At 36.4% G+C, this 19,369-nt stretch overlaps 4 protein-coding genes across 7 annotated transcripts; 2 read left to right on the forward strand and 2 right to left on the reverse strand.

The window, feature by feature from the left end:
* Positions 1 to 631: 631 nt before the first annotated feature.
* LOC105111927 (WEB family protein At1g12150-like) lies at positions 632 to 2,774 on the forward strand. Its single transcript, XM_011007418.1, has 3 exons — positions 632 to 667; positions 916 to 1,126; positions 1,322 to 2,774. Exons 2-3 carry the CDS (start codon positions 950 to 952, stop codon positions 2,756 to 2,758), a joined length of 1,614 nt encoding a protein of 537 aa, XP_011005720.1. The 5' UTR covers positions 632 to 667; positions 916 to 949; the 3' UTR covers positions 2,759 to 2,774.
* A 141-nt stretch (positions 2,775 to 2,915) lies between these two features.
* LOC105111928 (phosphatidylinositol/phosphatidylcholine transfer protein SFH9-like) lies at positions 2,916 to 6,635 on the reverse strand. Its single transcript, XM_011007420.1, has 11 exons — positions 6,295 to 6,635; positions 6,160 to 6,188; positions 5,369 to 5,452; positions 5,199 to 5,252; positions 4,949 to 5,026; positions 4,724 to 4,777; positions 4,543 to 4,602; positions 4,370 to 4,465; positions 3,966 to 4,067; positions 3,725 to 3,805; positions 2,916 to 3,544 (listed from the first exon to the last, which is right to left on the reverse strand). The coding sequence occupies exons 1-11, from the start codon at positions 6,347 to 6,349 to the stop codon at positions 3,200 to 3,202; spliced, it is 1,038 nt and encodes a 345-aa protein (XP_011005722.1). The 5' UTR covers positions 6,350 to 6,635; the 3' UTR covers positions 2,916 to 3,199.
* A 5,241-nt stretch (positions 6,636 to 11,876) lies between these two features.
* On the forward strand, positions 11,877 to 14,186 carry LOC105111929 (U-box domain-containing protein 35-like). Its single transcript, XM_011007421.1, has 4 exons — positions 11,877 to 12,516; positions 13,224 to 13,342; positions 13,432 to 13,547; positions 13,652 to 14,186. The coding sequence occupies exons 1-4, from the start codon at positions 12,126 to 12,128 to the stop codon at positions 13,884 to 13,886; spliced, it is 861 nt and encodes a 286-aa protein (XP_011005723.1). The 5' UTR covers positions 11,877 to 12,125; the 3' UTR covers positions 13,887 to 14,186.
* A 313-nt stretch (positions 14,187 to 14,499) lies between these two features.
* On the reverse strand, positions 14,500 to 18,862 carry LOC105111930 (serine/threonine-protein kinase D6PKL2-like). Of its 4 annotated transcripts, none has more exons than XM_011007424.1 (4): positions 18,611 to 18,862; positions 18,077 to 18,126; positions 16,653 to 17,749; positions 14,500 to 15,778 (listed from the first exon to the last, which is right to left on the reverse strand). In XM_011007424.1, the coding sequence occupies exons 3-4, from the start codon at positions 17,612 to 17,614 to the stop codon at positions 14,905 to 14,907; spliced, it is 1,836 nt and encodes a 611-aa protein (XP_011005726.1). In that variant the 5' UTR covers positions 17,615 to 17,749; positions 18,077 to 18,126; positions 18,611 to 18,862; the 3' UTR covers positions 14,500 to 14,904. The 4 variants fall into 4 exon arrangements, with proteins under 4 accessions (XP_011005726.1, XP_011005727.1, XP_011005724.1 ...); XM_011007425.1 differs by having other exon boundaries at positions 18,606 to 18,862; XM_011007422.1 differs by lacking the exon at positions 18,077 to 18,126.
* Positions 18,863 to 19,369: the final 507 nt, after the last annotated feature.

Genomic DNA, 19,369 nt, shown 5'->3' on the forward strand with positions numbered 1-19,369 from the left:
AGGTCTTTTTTTGGTTATGTATTGGAGTTCGAATTCATGTGTGTGAGAAGTAATCCTTTATGATCTATCAAGACCCACTACATTTTGCGTAGCTGTGTTTTTGTTCTTATTCCGTGTTTGGTTCGTAGTTATAGTTTGGCTGTGCTAGCAGGGCCTTCCTGGAAAAAGAAATCTAAGCACCATGCTCTGTTTTTTTTTTTTGGTAGGAAAATTAAATCCTGTCTTACAAACCAAATTTATGCAAGCAACGTGGAAAAGGTTGTCATCAACTGGTCAAGATACATGAAATTGAAGCTCAATTTCTATTTTTAACTCTCGATTAACACATAAATACAGTTAATGAAGACACCCTTCATAAACAAATGTTCCAAACCACCAATGTCTTTTTCTTTTTTTTCTTCAGTTTCTTGCCTCTCCAGATATGCCCTCGTCTTAGGGGATCAGTGAGGATTACACAGCTGGAGGTTAGGGTCAATCTTGTCCATATGAAATGAAGACCTACTTCTGTTAGGCTGTCAACTCTTACCGCTAAATCCCGCGCAAAATTCGTTATCTTTCCCATATCAAAAAAGAAGATGAGTCTGAGTTTTATTAAATGTTCTTGGATATTGGTTTTTAAGAATTTCTTGGAGGGTTTTCTTCTTCTTCGAGTTACAACATTTCGAAGGTACCTCTTGTTTTGTTTTGTGTTCTTTGTAGCCCCCCTCTTGTAGCTTTGGTTCGAGGTTTTACGTTTATTGCTTTTGTTGCCTTAAAATCTGCGGTGCATCGTCGCAATAACAAACGTGTACCTAACTTTGCTGTATGTCCTATGATTGACATCTTGGGCTTGGATTAATTCCTAAAGGGTGTTAATTATGTCATTAACGACTTGATTTTCAAATGATATGATACGAGCTTTGATTGATCATGCAGGTAAGCTCTGAAGGAGGAATTTAGAAGCAAAAGGATGGTAACCGTCTTGGGGGGCACAGATCAACAAAAAGCTGCAGGATCACCAAGAGGAGAGGTGGGAGAGATTGACACCAAGAAGCCATTTCAATCTGTCAAAGCTGCGGTTAGTTTATTCGGTGAAGTAGCTACCAATGGGAAACCTGCTGTCAGGAGATCAAGGCTTTCTTCAGAGGTAAAATCTGATGACTAGTTTTGCAATGCAATTAGTGATAATTCATAATTGATAGATTGAATGCTTGATGGAATTCCCATATTTTCTTTGACAAATCTTTGAAAATGCCTTTCGGCACTTGTGAGTTTGGCAATGGTGGTGAAGAAAAGATTCAAATCTGTGATTGAATGTAAAATTAAACCTTTGGTTTTGTAGAATGTGCTTGACAAGGAGACCCAAATTGTATTGGCTCAGAGAGACGTAGACAAGTTCAAGAGAGAGGGGGAGACTGCCGAAACTACTCGAGCTGGAGCGGACTCTGAACTTGAAAAGGCCAAGAGAACATTGAATGATTTAACCACCAAGCTCAAAGCTGTAGATGAGAACAAGAAATTAGCCATAGAAACAGCGGAAGCGGTGAATGAAAAGGCTAAGAAACTTGAAGCAGCAAAATCCCAACTCATGGAAAATGCTGCTCGGGAACTGGAACTGGAACTGGAACTGGATGAGGCAAGACAACAGTACGAGATGACTGCTTGTGAACTTGATGCTGCAAAGGAGCAAATCAACAAAATCAGACAGGATTTTGACGCTGCGTTGGAGGCAAAATCATCTTCATTCAAGCAAGCAGCAGAAGCTCAGCGTTCAGCTAGAACAAACAAGGAAAGGGCTAGTGATCTTTCACACGAAATCGGAGCTATGCAGGAATCAGCTCGACAACTAAAGATTGCCTCCGCACAAATTCAAGAACAGCAGGCAAAGGTAGTGGCAGAAAAAGATGCTCGCATACGTGTTTGCAAGACTGTCATGGCAGAAGCAGAGAAGAATTTGGAGATTTTGAAGAAAGAATACGATCCTGAGATCACAAAGAATCTTCAGGCAAAGCTCGCAGAAACATCTGCGGAGATTGAACTTCTACAAGAAGAGATGAAAAAGGGTCATGCCTTAGAAATGGAAAGAATGAGAGCTTTAACCATCGAGTTCAATGAAGCAACGAAGGCACTGCAAGAAATTGCCATCGAAGAGAGTTCTCTTCGAAATATGGTTACTTCCCTTCGAATGGAATTGGAAAATGTGAAGATGGAGAAAACTGAATTGCTGGTGAAGGAAATCGAAAAAGAATATGCTGTGATAGAAAAAGAAACTGAAAATGCTAGACGAGAAGCAGAAGAGATGAAGAATAATGCTGAAGAGCTGAAGGAAGAAGCAAAAAATGCGAGATTACTGGCTCAAGATGCTGAGGGAAAGCTAGAACTTGCTCTTAAAGTGGTTGAAGAAGCCAAGACGGCAGAAAAGAAAGCCCGCGAAGAGATGAAGACACTATCTGAAAGAAAGAGCATTGAAGATCAGGATGCCGATAATAAGATCAAAATTTCTCTGGGAGAGTTTGAGAGTTTGAAGAAGAAAGTAGATGAATCAAGAAATATAGCAGATACGACAGTGACCGATGTCATGGCTCAGGTAGAAGCAATGAATGCAAGCAATAATGAAGTAGAGAAGTTAGAGGAAAGTTTAAAAGCAATTGAAGAAATCAAAGAAGCAACTTCCATGGCTTTGAGGTCAGCAGAAATGTCGGAGGCTGCACAAAAGACCCTCAAGGCTCAACTCCAGAGGTGGCGTGAAGAGGAGCAAACAGTTTTGGTGGTAGCTTAAAGTTCTTTCAGGATGGTAGGACATTCAGAGGAGTCATGAGGGTCACTTCCTATGATTCTGCAATTGAAAATCAGATCTTGCAGGTGGTTCAGATTAGTCATTGGGGTTTAAACGGACATAATTTCTAAATCCTTTGTGTGATTTCCCCAAGCTGATGTGTTTATCAACCAGAAAATCTTGTTAATATTGATGGTGGCCACAGATGTTTCTCTACATGACCAATATCAATTTAAACTAAAATTTACTATTCTCCGCTGCATTCCTACACCATGTCAGGCTGGGGCAAGCTTTATACTGATTATCCAGCCAGGATATCAAATTACATGCATTGTATAAAGCTTTTCCGTGCCATGTAGAGATAACGTGGACGGCTACTAGTACATTCATTGTATACTTGTAACAAAGTCTTCAGACGTCAAGAGTTAAGATCCACCGCTTAAATCACGGGCAATGCGTAGTTCTATAGTCTGAGTCGTCATTGATTTTGAGGCCATCTAGAGACCCAGAAAGTCCATTTCCATTCTCAAACTTATGCATCTCAGATTCAATTGTTTTCACTATCTCTGTTCCTTCAGCAGCTGGCTCAGGCAGATCTACATGAACAGACCCTTGTTTGATTGGTTGAGTAGGTTCACTCACTAACGATTGCTGCTTGATGTAGTTGTATAGCTGTTGATGAAAGGGATGATCCAAGGAAAAGCAGTTTTCATTTGCATACTCTGAGTGTCGAGATGATCCAGACCCTTCTCTTTTACAGAAATGTGGAAGAGATGCAGCATCCATTATCTATATTGAACATGTTCATCAAGATCAGTCCATAAGATATAGTGAGTAAAGGGGAAAACAGAAGCATGCCCATTAAGTTCCTGAAAATCTACTAAATCATCTGTAAGGAATTAAGCAGAAGATGTAACAGTCAAGTTTCCTGTATTTCAAGAATAACGGCTCATGGAGAAACCAACATGCCTTCAATAGCTCATCTCGCCCGTTTCCTGACAACACCTGAACCTTTTTTCTTGTCCTCTCCTGCAGTAGAGGCTTGACAACCTGGCAAAAGCTCAAATATTTAAATGGTTGCCATACAAAGGTCCTTTCATTGTTTTTGCAGATAACACCTTCTTTTACTAAAACTCTTATCCAAGCTGATACTTAATGGTAGGAATTAAAAGCAGGATATTCAATTGCAATGAGAGAAAAAGAGGCTCACCTTCCAACAAGCTGAAAATATATATGGGGCATTTACAATGTAATATGTATTTGTTTTCTCCGGGTAGTTCATGTCATCGATAGTTGATATGATGGTCATCAACTGCAATAACACAAAACACCAGACCCGGTAAATGGACACGATGAATAAGTGTTTTTACACTAAATCCATCTTTCAGAAATTTGATGGTGACAAAATTCACCCAAATAAACCGGTTAGAGATTTAAGGTAAGAAAAATATCAGTGAGTTGGCAGAAATTCCTGGTTCAAGTAAAGAAACCAATTAATTAAGATGTGATAGTTAAGGTTGAACCAACCTGAAATGTAAGCCAAGTGATTAATACTAAATTCAAGGAAAGGGCTCTATGTATGAAACAAAACGTTTCTAGCACAGAAAATTGTACCTTTATTTGGTTCAGCGCTGAAAGCTTTAGGCCAGTCATATCCAAAACCTTCACGCAGGTTGTTATTGGTCGCCCATACTTCTTTGATGCAGTGGGCTATGAAACATATATGCAGGTGAGAACAATTGCCTTAAGAACTCAGAAATACGAACACACCAAACTCAAATACTCACCAAAACAATGCGGTCCCGATATTCATTGATTTGAATATGTGACTGCACATAGTAGTGGACCTGTGATGAAATAAGACATGCAAAACATCGAGTTCTTCAACACTCCCAGCAGTAAGATTTAATGTAAGAATTTTGTAAATATTTATACAGTGATGCATTGCTAAAGCATTTTATAACTTACAGATGCTTTGTCAAATGTGCTGAGCCCAACACCATGAGCGAAGACTGGAAGCCCCTGAATAAGATGACAGAAGTAGCAAGCAAGAACATTTGAGATAATTTTCTTTTTGTAATTCAAACAAACTTGAATTCTCCATTGAGCGAGATGCAGCATGGTTTAAAAGGTTATAAACTGGGTCTAAGAAACCATAAATGAAGACGACAACTATAAACATAGAAAGAGCACCTCTCTGGAGTAACCTGACATTCCTATGAGCTGGGAATCACGCACTGCTCTGTACAAATCAGTTGGAATTATGGGTTTCTGCATGTGGAAGCGGCATCCAAATCAGATGTGTAAGAAAATGAAAGTCTTAGATACATTAGCAAGAAACCTCTAACTAAGACGCAAACATCAAACTCAACTTCTATTCCATCTTGAAAAAGCTGGGAAAACTAGAACATAAAGGCGGCACTTGATTGGAAGAAAAGCTTACAGTTAATATGTTGTCAATCTCATTTTGCACCCTCCAGTGCAAACAATCCACCAACTGCAGCATCATACAGATATGATCTCAGAAGATTGTGATTGAACTATTTTTATTACATTTAAAGGACAAAACTTTCAGATCCACAGATCATTTCAACCAAAGGAGTTGCTGCTGACCATTTTATGGGCTTTGATGACATTCCATTCTCTAGCTTTTAGAAAACGCGCCAGAGTTTCAGCATGATATCCTTGATGGACAGTCTACAAAATAAAGAAAAAGGTAGTTTAACCGATAATGATACAGCAAGAAACAGATATATTGGCAAGGGAGGTGGATAACTATCTAAAGAAAACAGGTTGTGACCCGAACCTCTGCTGACACTAGATAATGGCAACAGAAAAGTTTCATATTCTTATGCCATTTATAGACTTGGTTAAGTAAAACAAAAGAGAAATCATAACCGAACCCAGAAAATGAGTTTGTAGGTAGTTGACAGTACAGATAGATTTGTTTCTACCAACCCCAGATTTTTTATGGAACTTCATACTTAAGGTTCAGATCAAAGCTTCCCATCAATCCAAGATGATATCAAGCTATGAAATGCCATCTTCAACACACCCAGAAGCCCAATATGCAGCCTTTATACCTAGATCAAACCTTACTAGGACTGCACACCACATTTTTTTCCCCTCAATTTCTTTTGAATCAATCACCTTAATAACAACATCCAAGATTTCCATCATCATAGCGCCATTTTAAAATAATGACAAATGAACATCTAGGAAAGAAGGCCTGATAAGAAATTAGTGCCCTTCGGCAGCTGGTGATAACAGAATTACATGATTCACTGTTCTTTACATAATTCACCTATTTTCAACATCAAAAAGACTTGAAAACTCTTGACTCCAAGTTGCAGAAACAGATCCCATCAAGTAGAAACATAGATAAAGAGCAGAAAAATGCAAACCTGATAAGCTCTCTTCAATGGCTCCTCAACTGCCATCACATTTTGAAAAAAGAAAAAGAAAAGTACAACGAAAACTGTAAAGTTAAGCAGTGTATTAAAAGGAAATAAACAAGTAAAAAGGGATCAAAATTGAACCTTGATCCATCAATGCCTTGAACTGATTGATTGCATCATGTGAAACAGTCCCCATTTCTCCCTCCCCCTCTCTTGCTTTCTCTCCTGACAAAATTACTAGGACAAAAGAAACAGCACAAGCAAATAAGAAATGACCAAGTTTATAACTTTTTAGCTTCTCTTTGTTGACTCTTCTTTATCACTCGGCAAAACAAAGACTAACACTTGATTTAGAGAATCATTAAACACTTAAAACAAAGGTTATTAATATACTGTATTTTTTTCAAGTAGTATTAAAGAACAGGACTTTAGAGGTCAAAGAAAGGAGGGTCTGTGAGTAAAAGTCCATAGCCCACCTAGAAAGTGAAGCTCTCAAGGCAGAATGGCACCTCTCTCCCTGTATTGTGAGTTTTTTTCTACTTGAGCACAGTAGTAAAAATTATTTTTAAAACTAGCATAAATAAAAAAATATTTTTTAAATTAACATGATAATTAATATTTGCACGGGTTATATGCCTAATTAGGTGTGTTGGTGATGCCTATTGCTCTCTCAGATAAGAGTTCACATATTTTTTATGACATGAAAAATAATCTAATAACTAAAACAATTGATGACATGACCAAAAAAACAAGATAAAAAAAAGGAAAAGAAGAATGAAAGAAAAAATAAGATATCTAGATACCCAGAGTTCCATTAATAAAAATTATAATATTATCATAAAGTTATCGATAAAATAAATTCATAAATATTATGAAAAGTTAAATTTATAATTAAAAAAAATACTAATAAATAAATATATTATTATTTTTAGATTGCATGTGTGACTCACCACTAATTTTAAAGTTGGTTTTTTTATGATTTTTATGAAATTATTTTGGTAGTATTTTTTTAATAGTATTTGAAGTTTAATTATCAAAATTATGGTGTCTTTGACACCTTATTATTTTTTTTTATTAATCTCTCTCTCCTATCCTGTTTTTTTCCCCCCCGTCATGTCATCTCTTCTCTCTAGCTATTAGATTATTTTGATTAATTTCATGCCATCGGATCTTTATAAAAAAAAAAAAAAAAAAGTATATTGACTCTTGCATGAGTGAATTATTTGAGAGAGCAAAAACTTCAAATGAAACTTGCTAGTCGCGCACGTGATGCATGCGCGACCCACCTAATTGTGAATACACTTCTTGTGCATATTATTATTGTGATAGTTTGGGAATTATTTTTTCAAAGTGTTAATTTAAAAAAAAATAATAATGTCTTTTCCTACTGTGATGGTCTAGAAAAAACCTCCTCTCCTGTGTGCTTCACATTTTGGCATTGCTTGTTTACATGGCCCAATTACACTTTTAAATTTTTGAATATTTTTTTAATTTTTAAATTATTTTGATGTGATAATATTATAAATAAATTTCTTTAAATAAAAAAATATTATCTTAATATATTTTCAAATAAAAAACATTTTAAAAAACAATTTTTATCATAATATTAAATACCATGGTGTTATTTGACATTGCTATTCAACCATGTTCTTGAAAATCCTTGAATTATTTTAGTTTTTAATTATTTTTATATATTGATGTGAAAAATAATATTTTAAAAAAAAAAAAAAAAATACTTTTAAAAAATAATTCCTACCCCCAGCTCGAATCAAACACTCACATGCACGGCCACGACAACATCTTTGTTCTTTTGTGCCATCGATCAAAGACAGGGGAAAGTGAGGGGAAGTTGCTTAGAAGTCTATTAGTTCACTTGTTCTTTTGGCTTTTGATTTGTATGTTTTTCCTTTTGAGTTACTGCTTTTATTGCACCACCCATTGATACGGACGGGTTACCTTGGGAGGGAGGGAGGTAGTCCCATCTACTTACACATACATGGGTCTACTTCCTGCCACATCACTTGACTTCCTCTCCACCCTCTTCAAGAGAATTTATTGGGATATGATAACCTCCTATTAGTCCCCCAATATTCACACCATTTGCCTTTTGAGCTCTAAGAATACTTTTTATCAATTAGGTCCTTGATATGTGTTGGAAGCTCTCAGCTAGGTCCCCCTTCCTGCTATGCTACTATGCTAATGGAAGATAACTTAACATTTAGGTCTGTTTCTTCTGAGTTAAGTATTTTGCAAATGAAAAGTATATTTTACATGTAAATATATGACTGCCTGCCTTGCTGGGTTGATCTTGCTATACTGAACTTACGACTGCCTGCCTTGGCTACTGCCTGAAACAGCAATAAGCAAATTCAGCATGGACCGTCTGACCTTGGAATCTATGCTTTTAATATAGGCTCCTCAAAAGGGCTGAATTTATAAGGAGAGAAGTACAGCATCTTTTGCTTTCTTTCTTTCAAATTCATAAGCTTGGCCCATGACATAGTTTAAGAATACATGGATGGATTAGATGTATTAACTAAATTTAAAAATAGTATTATTTTTAAAAAATTAAAATGTTTTAAATTAGAGTTTGATCGAGTTATAAATTGATATGCTTAGTTGATAAAATTTAACTAGTGTCAACTTTTACTTAATTTAATTTAAAATATAACCTAGATATAAGTTATGATCTAGATTAACATGTTTTCGTACATGATAGCTTGAGTTTAATAAGATATTTTGTTTTTTTTATTTGTTTATGGTTTTTTGGGTTTATTGGAATGGAATACCGAAGATATGGATTAATGCTATTTTGAAAAGAAGGAAAAAGAAGGCTCTTATATGCTAAGCATACACACCTTTCGTGAGAAAGGAACCCTTCAAGAAGAAGGAAAAGTATGGGAATTGAATAATTTGGCAACATGCAAGCAAGTTCTACATTTAGGATTAAAATAAAAAAGACCCAACGTTGTATACGAGGACTGCTTACGGTAAAAGCAAAAGAGTATGGTTACTCATCCATCTAGTACGCCCTTTATCTTCCTTTTCCTTTCGGTTAGGGCTATCTTCTTCCACCTCCTTTTATCATGAGAAAAGTGGGATGCAATGTGTCATCCTTTAATGGAAGGCATGTCAACCACCAACAATGGAGAAATTATGGTCATGTTTTTCTTTTAACTTTTGAGTTCTTGGGTCCATGAATGTTGTATATAGAGCTTCCATAGACATGGACTCTCACCATTTTGCCATGAGTTAATCTCATTTTGCTTTATAAAAGAATGTGAATATATATATATATATATATATATATTAAAAAATTAAGAGTATGTTTTCTTATTGATCATCTCTCCGAGTTGATTAATTAATTAAAAGAAATCCTTAATGTTAAGAGAAAAAAACCTTTTATAAAGGGATCAAAAGAATATTATTGCTTTTTTTTTTCCTTAAGATAATGGGTATCTAATTATTCTTTGTTTGAATATACCACTCGAACCTTACCATCAAAGAGGGCATAAAATTGAAAAAAAGTGTAAAAAAAAGAGGGGGGGTGTGGAATCGCTCGCTAGCACTTAATTTATACATCCGATAACTTAATTGTCTTTATATATATATATATATACATAGGAAAGACGTAGGAGTTATGGTCATCCCATTTCCTCTTCAACTAATCTCTTAATTAATGTATTGCACCAAACTTAATTTGTAGAGTAAGATCGATTAGGAGATAAAAGCATTTATAAACTTGGGGTTAAAGAAATCAATACGACAATAGCATACATATATATTTAGTTTAAAGAACAAAAATAAAAACATAAAAATAAATGTGTAAATTAAATTTATATTATTTCAAAACATGAATGATAAATATTCATACTGTGACGCTAGTAGCTATGCGCGCGAGGGTCTCTTATTAGGAGAGTTATGTTTTTTATAATAAGAAAAGGCGTTAATTTGGTCTCATAAAGAAAAAGACCTCTAGAGGACAGCAAGTACGGACACGAGTAGCCTGGAAACTGACAGGTCGGCCTAGAGAGATACAATGAAGCTAGCTTACGGTGGAATTAATTAAGCTGCCTTCTGTCCTACTCTTTGTTCAGCAAACCCATACTCAGGAGGAACGAAGGGACTTGAGGTGTAAGGGACATGGCTTCGGCTGACACACACACACACATATATATATATATATATATATCCTCCAGATCTTGAGGTTTTTATTTTATTTTATTTTAGTCGGTGGATATATACTTTCAGGACAAACTAAATTAAAATTAAATCATTCTCAAACGAGTTTAAATCGATATTAATTAATCACTTGACTACTTGAAGTGACATTTAGTAGTAGTAAAAAAAAGAAAAAGAATAAAAAATCTGATGCTCTTAAATTTTTAAATTACAACCTAACCGTAGAGGGAATTCTAATCTAATGAACTCTGAATGTCAGTAAATCCTTAAAAAATCGAAATTATTTTTAGAGTTTCTTGCACGCATATCTGTTTGTATGCATTGATAATAGTTTTATATTTTTAGAGAAAATTATAAATAATAAGTTAAGATTAAACCGAAAAAACTAATATTTGGTATATGTTAATTAAAAATAAAACAAACCTTCTTCTTCACTACCATGGACACCCCTTCAGGCATCCTTAGCTTAGCTTAGCTAGCAGGTGCCCTCTTTGATTTGTTCATTGAGCAGGGTGAAGCCATGGATTGTTTTGATCCTGGGCTTCCTGGGAGCTTAACTAGGCTCTTAATTGAAGCCCGCACATGAGAGCATGAAGGGATGGATCCAATTTGTATCCCCCTCGAACACAATTCGACCCCAACAAGAAATAATCTATATATATATCCATGTTCATAATTGATAATTTTTCAAAGCTAGAATGGTAAACCAGCTACGAATCCATATAATTAATAATTTGGGGATTTTCAACGCCACAGGCCAATTAATTAACTCTGATTCGCTTCAACATATTCGTATATTCTATGCGTGTGCATAGAGAACAAGCACAAACATTTTCTTATTGGAGTAAAGAAATCTCACACACCAATTAATTAAAGTTGTCGGAAAATGGATGAATATAGCTAATTCTATTGGCATGAGTGTTATCAAATTAATTATACTTTTTTTAAATTGACTAAGAGAGAAAACAACAAGTAGCTTCCCTTCCCAGCCCCGGCGGGTGTCAATTACTGGGCAACAACGTCATGGTTGTGATGCCAAGAAACTGGTGATAGAGACGTCCCCTATAACTTTCACGTCAATTTCGTCCTTCAAGTCTCAAAAATCATCGGTTAAGTGCTCTTAATTACCCATATTTGACCATGGATTCTTTCAGATTGTGAGAAACAATCTCATTTTGCAAGAAATTTAATGTTTCAGTTAAGAAATTCTAGTAAAGGATACGGAGGGGCTTTTTTAGATAAGAAATTTAATGTTTTAGTTAAGAAATTCTAGTAAAGGATAGGATGGAGGGGCTTTTTTATACAAAAAAAAGAGAGAGAGGATATTTTTCTAAGTTAATCTTGTGTTCTTCTATTCAATATTATTATGCCTCTCTCTCTCTCTCTTTTTTTTTTTTTTTTTAAGTTTTCTCCCCTACTTAAATGGAATAGTTTTCCTATTTTGATTTTTCTATTCAGGATTGTTAGTGTTTTTTCTGTTTATATAAATATATAAAGTAATGTAATAGTTTTTTGGCAATTGAAGACTTGTATCAAGATACCAACCAATTGTTGGAGGGTGTTCTTGAATTAAGTTTACCCTAAAAATCTCTTAACCCTTCAGTTGAATGAAAAGACCCCCCTTCCCTTTGACATCTCAAAGGTGCTACATGCATGAAAGACAGATATAACGGGAACCCTCTCCTCTCTACATTTCCATATATACTACTATCGAATCTCTTCATGTTCTTGTAGTTTCCTTCTCTCCCAAGCCACTCACAAACATTCAGCCATTCTTCTCATCCAACAAAATGTCTGTCTCATTAACAGATCAAACCGGTTGCTTGCACCAAGAAGAAGATGCAAGAACTAATGTTTATTCTGAAAGTTCATATCCACACCAGCAGTGCTATTATGCTGAAAGCCGTAGCGTAAGTGAGATTGAAGAAGAGAAATCAAGTGATCTCTTTGAGATTAATCATGTGGTGCCTTTGGAATCCATCAAAGAAGACATAGAAGGGAGTTTGTTTTCTTTTGATGTATGTGGAGATCATCAGAAAGATTGTGTTTATGTTGGTGTAGGAAACAGTGAGTCTAGCATGGATACACTTTCTTGGACACTGAAGAATGCTATTATTGATTCCAACACCATGGTTTTTCTCATCCATATCTTCCCTGAGATACATCACATTCCTTCTCCTTGTAAGTTTAGATCTGATCGATCATTGATTTTCTTCATTTTCTCGTATTTTTTTGTTGAAGTTCTGCATCTGGTTGGTGAGTCTTGGGTCGGACTCAAGACTAGTAAATAAATTCGTGGACAACTTGGGCCGTGTCCTTTTTTTCTTGTCTAATGTCTTAACCACAATTAATTAATGGCTTTACTTGGAAGTTGGAACACAGACAAAACTATTAGCATATAGTTTACCTTTGTTTTGTTCTAGGTAATTAGTCGAGACTTTGATTTTGTTTAGAGGTTGAAAGATCTTGTATTATTGTTGTTGTTGTTGTTATTAAAAGGCACAAATATGGTCAACAATTAATTGGCATTACGAGGTAAACATGGGAGTTAATGACCTAGCTAAGCTAGAGTGCTCCGGAGAAGCCAATTATTTCTTGCAATTTAGTCTACTTTTGAGGCCTTGAGCCTGGTTTTAGCTCATATTTCAAGCTTTTTTTTATTGTTTATACATATATATATATATATTTATCAGCGGGAGTTACAAGGGTTGATTCTTCAACTTTGTCCGCCTGAATCTTTTGACCCATCCTCACTGTAAGACCTGTGTTAATTATTCAAAGTTTTGTGAAAGACAAGAAGTGGGAATGCGTTTGTTCATGGTAGATCTTGATAATATTGTTACCTGAACCGAGTTTTGAATGAGTTTTGTGCCCTTCGTGGATGGTAGTGGGTAGGCTTCCAAAGAGTCAAGTTAGTGCTCGGCAGCTGGAGAATTACATGGCCCAAGAAAGAGACAAGAGGAGAGAACTCCTACAAAAGTTGATCAACATGTGTTCTGCGTCCAAGGTTCCATGATTATCACATGCTGTTTTGTCCATACCAATTAGAGTTGAAGTGGATCCTCGTTGATTTATGAAAGAATTGCAATGAAACAGGTTAAGGTAGACACCATCCTCGTTGAAAGTGATGCAGTTGGGAAAGCTATGGTGGACCTCATTACAGTTCTCAACATGAGAAAGCTGATTCTTGGAACCTCCAAGTCCAAACTAAGGTATATTACTGCCTGTAATTTATGACAGTCAAACTTTTTGTGAATAACCCGTCTGTGTTTTAACCTTAAAGTTGCTTGAATTTTCAACATTTGGTGATGGATAGGAAGTTGAGGTCTAAGAGAGGAAATGGGATAGCTGATCAAGTAATTGAAAAAGCTCCAGAGTTCTGCGATGTTAAGATCATATGCGATGGAAAGGAAGTGGTGATTGACCAGATGGTTGGATCACCTTTAACCCTTGCTAATCCCAGTGAAAAGTCTTTCACGTTGCAAGATGAATCCAATACAAATAACGACTCGTTTGCTTGCATGTGTTTCAAATCACCGAAAGTTAAGTAAAAATATAAGATATAAACACAAGCTGATCACAGCTGGAATAGCTCAGTTGCAAGCTAGTCAGACTGAAGATTGCTTGTTTGATCACCACATTGTTTTACTTTTTTCACTTGCACTCTCTGTACACGGTTCTATGATTCTGTAATCCATGGAACAACTGGGCTTGCTTCTATAGAAACTGCAAAATTCATGTCACTGCTTGTTCTTAGGTATGGCATTTGGATTGTAATGGGGACAAAAGGGACATGAACAACTGTAATAGAAACGTGTTTGTTAATAGAGATGAAAAAAGAAATTCATTTTTATCTGAAAGTTTACACCGATGGATTTGAAAAGATAAAATCATAAAAGAAATAAAATCATAAAAATAGGAAAAACTTCACGCAATTGGAGTTCAAGATTGTACGATGCCCTTACAGCACCTCAGCCGCAAGAGAGAATATGTGAAGCGTGTGTACATATCCTGCTCTTCTTGGCCCGCAATTCAGTCATGAACCTTTGTCCATACCTTTTGCAATCGATTCAAAACCAAAGAACATGCATGCATTCAAGATTTCAGGGCAAGTCAGAGGAATGAACTTACATCACGTAAAATATTCACAGATCAAGCAGTAGATACGAATAAATTTAAATCGATTTTGGACTGTATTTGTGTTGGCCAATCAATTGAATCATTCCACTGCTAAAGTACATTTGCCTGAGACATATTTGCTGAACTAATAGCTAGTATGACCGTGAGCTCGAAGGAGTCCCCTCAACAAGACTATCTGCCACATTTCTGAACCAGTCTAGCGACAGGGTTCCAAGCTCCTACACTTGGAGACTCCAAACAATAATTATGTGATACAGATTTGAGATTTTTTAAAAGGAAACAACAAACATTACATTTCCTTATCATCTGTCAATAAAGAAGAAAAAAACAGGAAAAAGAACTTTATCCTCGTCACCAACAACGCCTAAGATGTTCAGAACAATTCTTCCCCTTAAATAGAAACAATTTGCAAATTGTAATAAATATTTGCTAAAAGAAATCAAACTCCAGATAATTATCAGAACCTTTTTGACGAGGAGCAGCTGCAACTGTTGCGACCTTTTCACTTGCTGATGCTGGGCCAGGTATCCGCTCAATCTCGACTGGCTTTGGGATCTCGGGTGGGGTAGCACAGCGTATTAATGCCCAATTCACGCCTTCAAAGAAGGGATGTTGCTTGATTTCAGTTGCCCCTCGTTTGTATGCCAATCTATGTTGCGGTTCTTTTACAAGCAAACCCCTTATAAGATCCCTTGCTGCAAAACTAACAACTGGTGATTCTGGGAATCGAAGAGGCTGGCCAACAACATTGAATAATGTGGCTCGATTTCCAGAACCCTTAAAGGGAGTTTTACCAAATAAGAGTTCATATAGAAAGATCCCAAAAGTCCACCAATCAACAGCACTTCCATGACCTTCACCCTTGATGATCTCAGGAGCCAGATACTCGTGGGTCCCAACAAACGACATTGACCTTGCATCAGTTGGCTCTGCCATGAGCTCAGGTAATGGACTAACTTGATTTCCTAGTTCATTTTTGGGTTTTCTATCCTTCCTGGACTTACTAGAAAAGAGGCGGGGCCCAAAGCATGTTGTAGGAGCAACACAGGATGGCTGGATGCAGGAAGGCTCGATACAAGGAGGCTGAACACAGTAAACAGGGTTCTTCCGTAACGGCTCAGACTCAAGAGATGCTGTTTTGACAAGAGTTGGGCTGACAGTACAACGGAGGGAAAGGTCGAAGTCGGAGAGCATTATATGCCCATCATCCCTCACAAGGACATTCTCTGGCTTAAGATCACGGTAAATAATCCCAAGCATATGCAAATATTCCAAAGCTAGCAGAACCTCTGCTACATAAAACCTGCAAATTGGAAAGAGCAAGGATGGTTAATTTCAAGTTTTATGCAGGTTTGAAGAAAAAATCAAAGTCAAACACGTCATGGATTTTGCTCTTTCAATCTGAAGTTAAAAAGATCTAACAGTTTAAGCCTACATCAAAATTGACATCAGGAGTGCAAATTCAATTTGAATCAAACTTCTGCAACTAAATTCAGTTCCAGAGGGACTCAAGTTCAACAACTTCCTGCTTCAGATAGTTACTTACGCTCCATTTTGAAGATGTGTAAGGGTCACTAGCTTTGCTAGTAGAGAGGAATCATCTAGGATGAGAAGAAACCATGGGTATAAAAGCAAGTTATGGGTCCAGATAGCCAAATCTGGTTTTACATGCAACAGGATAGAGTCAGAGGGATGTCTCCAAAACTTAGATTCTTCGGGATAAAGCATTACCTGTAAGATATAAACTGTTGATTCAACTTGTTTTATCAATTAGCCATTAATTTGCCCAGCACAAATGCCACACCCTTAATTAATTGTCCTGTTTGATCAAAATATAAATTATTTTAATGGAGGACGGGGCACATAGAATTTTTACAGGTTCTGCAGCATTAAGCTCCAATGGATACTTCTATTCTGCTCCCGTTTATTTCACTTCCAACATTTTAAGCACAAATAGCATTCTAGCAGCAGATACTAAGAGGACAACCGTGGGCTAAATTATATGCTTTATGAAGGTGGCACTTCCAAATTTATAAAATGTATACCCAGAAGTAGGTCAAACACACTTTCTTCCCAACTATGGAAACTTTTGTCATGTTATCAGCAAATAACTTCTGAAAATGCATGACCACTACATAAAAATAACAGGATAAATAGTTGAAGTTCACTTATCATACTTTACTGCCTGCTCTAGAAAATGCTTCCCTGGCTGCCTCTGTCTGAGAGTGTGCAAGTCTCCTCCAGGACAGAACTCCATTACCAGACACGAGAATTTATCTGTCTCGAAGTGGGTGTAGAGCGTTGGAAGGAAAGGATGGTCCAGAGATTGCAATATTTCTCTTTCTGTCTGAGCCCGAAGCAGCTTCTTGCGACTGGCAAGAGAGCCTTTGTCCATTACCTTCATTGCAAAATAACACTTAGTTCCACTGAGCTCAGACAGGTACACACTCCCAATATCCCCACAACCCAACCTCTTCAGCAGTCTAAAATGACTCAAACCTAAAACCCCATCTTTTGCTCTAACAGCTTGGATGGCTTCCCATCTCAAGTCATTTGCTTTGTGAGGTTTGCTGATACTACTACTAAAGCTGCTACATGTGCTTTCATCACTAACATCACTGCTGGTGCTTCCTCTACACATGCTTCTCTTGCCACCCTCAGCATAATCAACACGGTCACTAATCTTGGCACTTCCACTCGTCTTACCCAAACTGCTGGTTCTATCACTAACTTTGGCAGATACTGAACTGTTTTTTACACTTCCATATTCTGATGTTTTCTTCTCTTGATCAACAGAAACATCCTGTGAGCCTCTAGTCCCATTGACACTAGAATCCACCTCAGTTGATGTTTGTTCAAAACAGGGAAAGGAAGAATTTGATTCCAACTTAACACTCAAAGAATCAGAAGCCCCTTCTTGATTAGAATTCGGGAGCTTTATATTTTCAAAAGCTTCTAACAAAATCTGCTTTGGCATCTTTTCTACCAACAGCTGTACCTGCTCATGATTAATCAGCTGGGGCTTGCATGGTTTTGATCCCTGAGAAGACAAATGCCTAAGGTCGGCCTCCAATTTTTGAACACCAGCTGTTTTCTGGTGCTGTTTCAAGGTAGGTTTGCTAGAAGTTATTGAGGCCATCAGACACCAACGAGTTCCAAAACTACATCAGATTGAATGAATCCACTTTACAGCGCCCAAAACTCAGAATCATATCTCTGCCACTGGCAGCCCTAAAAATGTTGTTATCCAATTTAGCCAACAGCAGCAAATAATCTGTCAAAGACATTATGGTAAGCTACAATTCACATGGAACACAATGCACAAAAATGCACTCTATATGGCTTCATAGCACCTAAAAGACACTGGTTTAGGTGCATATCAATACAGAAGACAGTCAAAAGACAATATGGTATGGAATCCAAGTAAAATGGAACAACAACAATATAAAAGTGATAGCATAACCGACTCTAATTTCATTTTGCCTAAACACTGCATCACAAAGTGAGATAAAAAAAGACCTCCAACCCGTTATTCATCACATAATCACCATACATCTCAAACGTAGGGAAACCATATGTATATCAGGAAACTTAACTTTATCTAAAAATAGGTCAAATACGAAAAACTTTCTGGCAAAAAAAGACACAAACCTGAAAATGAATTGCATTGAAATATTAATTATTTCCCAGGAAGGACAAAGAAAATACAATCAATCAAAGAGCAGCACCCACAGTTCGATCAAGTGACACTGAAGAAAAAATTGAACAAGATCAAAATTTCATAGCTAACAAGGCCAACTCAACATGCAATCATTTCTCACCAGAAAGGAACACAAAAACCAGGCCCATCAAAAAATAAAAAATGAAAAACAAGCATGAAGGATTCAAGGACCACCAAAGAAAGTAAAGAATCAACCAACCAAGTCCGCAAATAACATAATGCATTCTCAAACAAGCCAAGGAAACCAACATGATCAAATGTTAATTAAGCAAAGTTCAGATCTTGTTCACGAAATCAATACTTGCAGCCAAACCCCACTACAGATCCAAGCCAACCGCAGAAACCCAGATGAAAAAACAGAGCAAAAAATGAAGAGAAGGAAAGAGAGATAAGAAGTGAAAGAAAGTACCTAACTTGAAACATCAAGAAAGTTAAGAGAAGATGTTAGCTTTATCAGCAAAAACACTGTGGAAAGAGAACTCCTTGTAGCCTAAATAAGCTTGTCTGAAGAAAAAAGGAGAAGAAGAAGCTGAAAATGTGCTTCTGGTGGACTATTAGGCAGCGAGAGAAAGGGAGAGAAAGAGGGAGACAGTCAAAGCAAAGCTATAAAGCTAAAGTGTTTACCTTTTTTTTATATATACAAATAGAAATACAATAATTTGATTGGTGCCATATTGGAGAGAAAATGAAGGGTGGATGGATTTTCATTTTTTTGCGCATTTCATCTGCCTGGCATGCATGATGATCTTTGAAAAAAAAAAAAATACACACACACACACTCTCCATCTTCTTTCCATTAAAACGATAAAAAGGTGAGGACATTTTGCAACTGAAAAAAGATTAAAGCCCTTTTTTTAACTTTTTTTTTTGCCAACTTATTTATTATAAAATAAAATAAAAATAACCCCTCCTCTCAAAGAAATAGAATGTTTCTAATAATATTTGTCCTAAAGGTGAGTATAGGTACCTTGTTTGGTAATTTATTTGCTGTATTTTTGCAACAACGTTTTTTCTTTTCCTTTTATTTTTAGATGGTTTTGGTATATTCATATAAAAGACATTGATTTTATGATTCCCAAATTAAAAATAACTATCATTTGCAAAGATAGCATGTCTATATCTAATTATTTCTATCTATGAAAATATCTTAAGCCATGATGCATATGTTGTGAG

This window comes from Populus euphratica, unplaced genomic scaffold (genome assembly GCF_000495115.2).
Source record: "Populus euphratica unplaced genomic scaffold, PopEup_1.0 scaffold315.1, whole genome shotgun sequence".
NCBI classification, from domain to species: Eukaryota; Viridiplantae; Streptophyta; class Magnoliopsida; order Malpighiales; family Salicaceae; genus Populus; species Populus euphratica.

What these genes read in the sequence shown, in the direction of transcription:
- LOC105111927 (XM_011007418.1), top strand. Translation starts at nt 950, where the DNA reads ATGGTAACCGTCTTGGGGGGCACAGATCAACAAAAAGCTGCAGGATCA. An exon ending in GATCAAGGCTTTCTTCAGAG is followed by an intron (nt 1,127 to 1,321) that starts GTAAAATCTGAT and finishes TTGGTTTTGTAG; the next exon opens with AATGTGCTTGACAAGGAGAC.
- LOC105111928 (XM_011007420.1), bottom strand. Translation starts at nt 6,349, where the DNA reads ATGGGGACTGTTTCACATGATGCAATCAATCAGTTCAAGGCATTGATG. An exon ending in ATCGGGACCGCATTGTTTTG is followed by an intron (nt 4,466 to 4,542) that starts GTGAGTATTTGA and finishes TATGTTTCATAG; the next exon opens with CCCACTGCATCAAAGAAGTA. An exon ending in TATTTTCAGCTTGTTGGAAG is followed by an intron (nt 3,806 to 3,965) that starts GTGAGCCTCTTT and finishes AGCTTTTGCCAG; the next exon opens with GTTGTCAAGCCTCTACTGCA.
- LOC105111929 (XM_011007421.1), top strand. Translation starts at nt 12,126, where the DNA reads ATGTCTGTCTCATTAACAGATCAAACCGGTTGCTTGCACCAAGAAGAA. An exon ending in ACATCACATTCCTTCTCCTT is followed by an intron (nt 12,517 to 13,223) that starts GTAAGTTTAGAT and finishes CGTGGATGGTAG; the next exon opens with TGGGTAGGCTTCCAAAGAGT. An exon ending in ACCTCCAAGTCCAAACTAAG is followed by an intron (nt 13,548 to 13,651) that starts GTATATTACTGC and finishes GGTGATGGATAG; the next exon opens with GAAGTTGAGGTCTAAGAGAG.
- LOC105111930 (XM_011007422.1), bottom strand. Translation starts at nt 17,614, where the DNA reads ATGGCCTCAATAACTTCTAGCAAACCTACCTTGAAACAGCACCAGAAA. An exon ending in TTTCTAGAGCAGGCAGTAAA is followed by an intron (nt 15,779 to 16,652) that starts GTATGATAAGTG and finishes TCCAATTTGCAG; the next exon opens with GTTTTATGTAGCAGAGGTTC.